General features: G+C 45.4%; 1 protein-coding gene across 1 annotated transcript in view; it reads left to right on the top strand.

Annotated features, from left to right (window-relative positions):
• Window positions 1–4,218, top strand: part of CANX (calnexin) — a 25,803-nt gene that overhangs the window by 9,190 nt on the left and 12,395 nt on the right. Inside the window, exon 5 of the mRNA XM_017863956.1 lies at window positions 2,194–2,383. Within this exon, the coding sequence (XP_017719445.1) occupies window positions 2,194–2,383 (190 nt within the window). The remainder of the gene's footprint in view (window positions 1–2,193; window positions 2,384–4,218) is intronic.

Genomic DNA, 4,218 nt, shown 5'->3' with positions numbered 1-4,218 from the left:
CTGGCTAACACGGTGAAACCCCGTCTCTACTAAAAATACAAAAAACTAGCCAGGCGAGGTGGCGGGTGCCTGTAGTCCCAGCTACTTGGGAGGCTGAGGCAGGAGAATGGCGGGAACCCGGGAGGGGGAGCTTGCAGTGAGCTGAGATCCGGCCACTGCACTCCAGCCTGGGTGACAGAACAAGACTCCACCTCAAAAAAAAAAAGAAAAAAAACACACACACACACAATGGGCTGGGTGCAGTGGCGCATGCCTGTAATGCCAGCACTTTGGGAGGCTGAGGCGGGCGGATCATGAGGTCAGGAGATTGAGACCACCATGAAACCCCATCTCTCCTAAAAATACAAAACATTAGCCGGGTGCATTGGTGGGTGCCTGTAGTCCCAGCTACTCAGGAGGCTGAGGCAGAAGAATGGCATGAACCTGGGAGGCGGAGCTTGCAGTGAGCCGAGATCGCACCACTGCACTCCAACCTGGGCGACAGAGCGAGACTCCATCTCAAAAAACAAAACAAAACAAAACAAAAAAAACATACACAGAGGTCACTTAAAATTATCTTAAACATCAACATTGTGATATATCTTTGTCCATATGTGTATGTACACATATACAACTTTACGTGCTGTATCTAACTTTTTTTTTAGTTTTGAGACGGAGTCTCACTCTGTCGCCCAGGCTGGAGTGCAGTGGTACAATGTTGGCTCACTGCAATCTCTGCCTCCCGGGTTCACGCCATTCTCCTGCCTCAGCCTCCCGAGTAGCTGGGATTACTGGCGCCCACCACCGCGCCCAGCTAATTTTTTGTATTTTTAGTAGAGACGGGGTTTCACCATGTTAGCCAGGATGGTGTTGATCTCCTGACCTCATGATCTGTCCGCCTCAGCCTCCCAAAGTGCTGGGATTACAGGCATGAACCACCACGCCTGACCCTAATTTTTTTCTTTTTGAGACAGAAACACTGCAATCTCCACCTCCCGGGTTCAAGCGATACTTGTGCCTTAGCCTCCCAAGTAGTTGAGTTTACAGGTGTGCACCAACGTGCCCACCTAGTTTTTGTACTTTCAGTAGAGACAGGGTTTCACTGTGTTGGCCAGGCTGGTCTCCAACTCACGGCCTCAAGTGATCCACCTGCCTTGGCCTCCCAAAGTGCTGGGATTACAGGATGAGCCACCACACCCAGCCCTAACTTTCTTAACAAAAGAGTGTGAAGTTCTTCCTCACAAAAATATTCGTTTTCATTATCACTGATGCAGCAGCATAGGATTTCTTGTCTGGATGTGCTATAACTCAATCACCCACGTGTTAGATATCTAGGTGTGGAATCTGGCCTTTAATATATGTCACACTTAAGATGCTTTTATGGGGCCCATGTGGCTGGGCATGGTGGCTCACCCCTGTAATCTTAACAGTTTGGGAGGCTGAGGTTAGGTGGATTGACCAGCCTGGGCAACATGGCAAAACTCCATCTCTACTTAAAATACAAAAAATTAGCTGGGTGTGGTGGCACGGGGCCGCCTGTAGTTCCAGCTACTCCGGAGGCTGAGGCAGGAGAATCGCTTGAACCTGGGAGGCAGGAGTTGCAGTGAGCAGAGATCACACCCTGCACTCCAGCCTGGGAGACAGAGCGAGACTCTGTCTCAAAAAAATAAAATAAAATTTTAAAAAAAGCTTTTATGGATTTAAACTTGTTTTTTCATTCTCCGTGGGAGTTAAAAAATAGAACCATCAGTGGACATGTGTTTTAATAAATTAGAGGTTTGTGTAATTTCAGTGACATGGTAATAATACCAGCTCTATTAGAAATAAAGAAATGGGCCTTTTGTAATGGGAAGTAGTTATAAGTCCACTAATTTGCTCACTGTTATGTATGTATAAGCCCAATAATCATGTTAGTTTATTAAGGTTTCTTGATTTTTTTTTTTTTTAGTGTCTATAAGTAAAGTCTTTGGTGTTAAAGATTTTAACTATCATTTGCTGTAATTCTTAGAAACCTGAGGAACTAAGCATTCATGTTTTGTGCATAAGGAAATGGGCACTAACTTGCCCAAGACCCGAAGAACCAGGCATTGTTCTTACCCCAAAGCCTCAGGTCATACTTCTGCTGCTTCATGTTAGAAGTCATGATCTTTTGTATTATGGTAAAGGGAGCTTGGAAAATTAAGTGCTTTTAATACCATTTAATGTTTTTTTCAGTCTTGAATCCAGACAATAGTTTTGAAATACTAGTTGACCAATCTGTGGTGAATAGTGGAAATCTGCTCAATGACATGACTCCTCCTGTAAATCCTTCACGTGAAATTGAGGACCCAGAAGACCGGAAGCCCGAGGATTGGGATGAAAGACCAAAAATCCCAGATCCAGAAGCTGTCAAGCCAGATGACTGGTGAGTCTTGGGGACCTGTCTTCAAGTGTAAGGAAGCATTCCACATATTCCATGTGGCTGGAACAGCCAAATGTTGGTTGAGTGAGCTCTGATAATTTCAGTAATCCATGATGCAGTCCAATCTGTAGGGAAACTATTAGAGTAGCTGGAAAGGGGTGAGAGTCAAGGAGTTGGTGAATATGGGAACGGTCGTTTCTGATTGAAGAATGTCATATGCAGAAGTAGAGGAGCAGCAATAAGCTTGACATGCAAGGGAGAAATTACATGGCCTTTTATATAGGGTGCACATTGAAGAGTGAGGAGAAATGAAGATAGCTGGGGCTGGATTCTTGTATATGGCTATCTTTGAGCTTCCAACTTCATACAGTGACTCCAGAAATGTCAGAAAGTGAAGAAATTCTTACCCTTTGTAAAAGTATCCTCCTATGCCTAGCAATTAAATTCTAGATGATCTTTTTCCTCCTTGAAAGGTAAGATACATGTAACTGAACGTTTATACTGCACTAGTATAAATGCCAAGTTTATTTGTATATTTGGTGCATATGAGATTTGGACTTAGCCTTGTTCAGTATTATATACCTTAACTAGCTTTATCACCTAAGAAGACCTCTGTACCCATTAAGCAGTCACTCCCTGTTTCCTCCCCACAACTCCCAGCAACCACTAACCTGCTTTCTGCCTCTCTGCAGTTGTCTACTTTGTATATTTCATATAAATGGAATCATACAGTATGTGGCTTTCTCTGTCCAGTTGCTTTCATTTAGCACAGTGTTTTCCAGTTTTATCTGTGTTGAAGCATATATCAGTACTGCATTCCTTTTTATGATTGAATAAATTCTACTGGTTTGATAATGCCACATTTTATTTATCCCTGCCTTGGTAGACATTTAGGTTGTTTGCTCCTTTTTGTCTGTGATTATGAATGATGCTGCTATGAATGTTCATGTACTGGTTTTTATATAAATATGCTTTTCTTTTCTTGCTTTTTTTTTTTTTTTTTGAGATGGAGTCTGGCTCTGTTGCCCAGGCTGGAGTGCAGCTCACTGCAACCTTTGTCTCCCAAGTTCAAGTGATTCTCCCGCCTCAGCCTCCCAAATGGCTGGGATCACAAGTGCGTGCCACCACACCCAGCTAATTTTTGTATTTTTAGTAGAGACGGGGTTTTACCATGTTGGCCAGGCTGGTCTCGAACTCCAGACCTCAGGTGATCCTCCCGCCTCAGCCTCCCAAAGTGCTGGGTTACAGGCATGAGCCACCACGCCTGATCTCTTTTCTTTAGACATGGTCTCTGTGTTGCCCAGGTGGGAGTGCAGTAGTACGGTCATGGCTCACTGCAACCTCCACCTCATTGGGTCAAGCGATCATCTCCCGCCTTAGCTTCCCAAGTAGCTGGGACTGCTGGTATGCACACCTGGCTAATTTTTGTGGGTTTTTTGTTTGTTGAGACAGAGTCTCGTTTTGTCGCCCAGGCTGTAGTGCAGTGGCATGATCTCGGCTCACTGCAACCTCTGCCTCCCAGGTTCAAACGATTCTCGTGCCTCAGCCTCCCAAGTACTGGGACTAAAAGCATGCACTACTGTGCTCATGCCTCAGCCTCCAAGTAACTGGGACGACAAGCGTGCACCACTACAAAAAATACTTGTATTTTTGGCCGGGCGCGGTGGCTCACGCCTGTAATCCCAGCACTTTGGGAGGCCGAGGCGGGGGATCACAAGGTCAGGAGATCGAGACCACGGTGAAACCCCGTCTCTACTAAAAATACAAAAAAAAAGCCGGGCGCCGTGGCGGGCGCCTGTAGTCCCAGCTACTCGGGAGGCTGAGGCAGGAGAATGGCG

This window comes from Rhinopithecus bieti, unplaced genomic scaffold (assembly GCF_001698545.2).
Source record: "Rhinopithecus bieti isolate Rb0 unplaced genomic scaffold, ASM169854v2 scaffold_73501, whole genome shotgun sequence".
Taxonomy (NCBI): Eukaryota; Metazoa; Chordata; class Mammalia; order Primates; family Cercopithecidae; genus Rhinopithecus; species Rhinopithecus bieti.
This window is presented reverse-complemented; position numbering and strand designations above follow the sequence as displayed.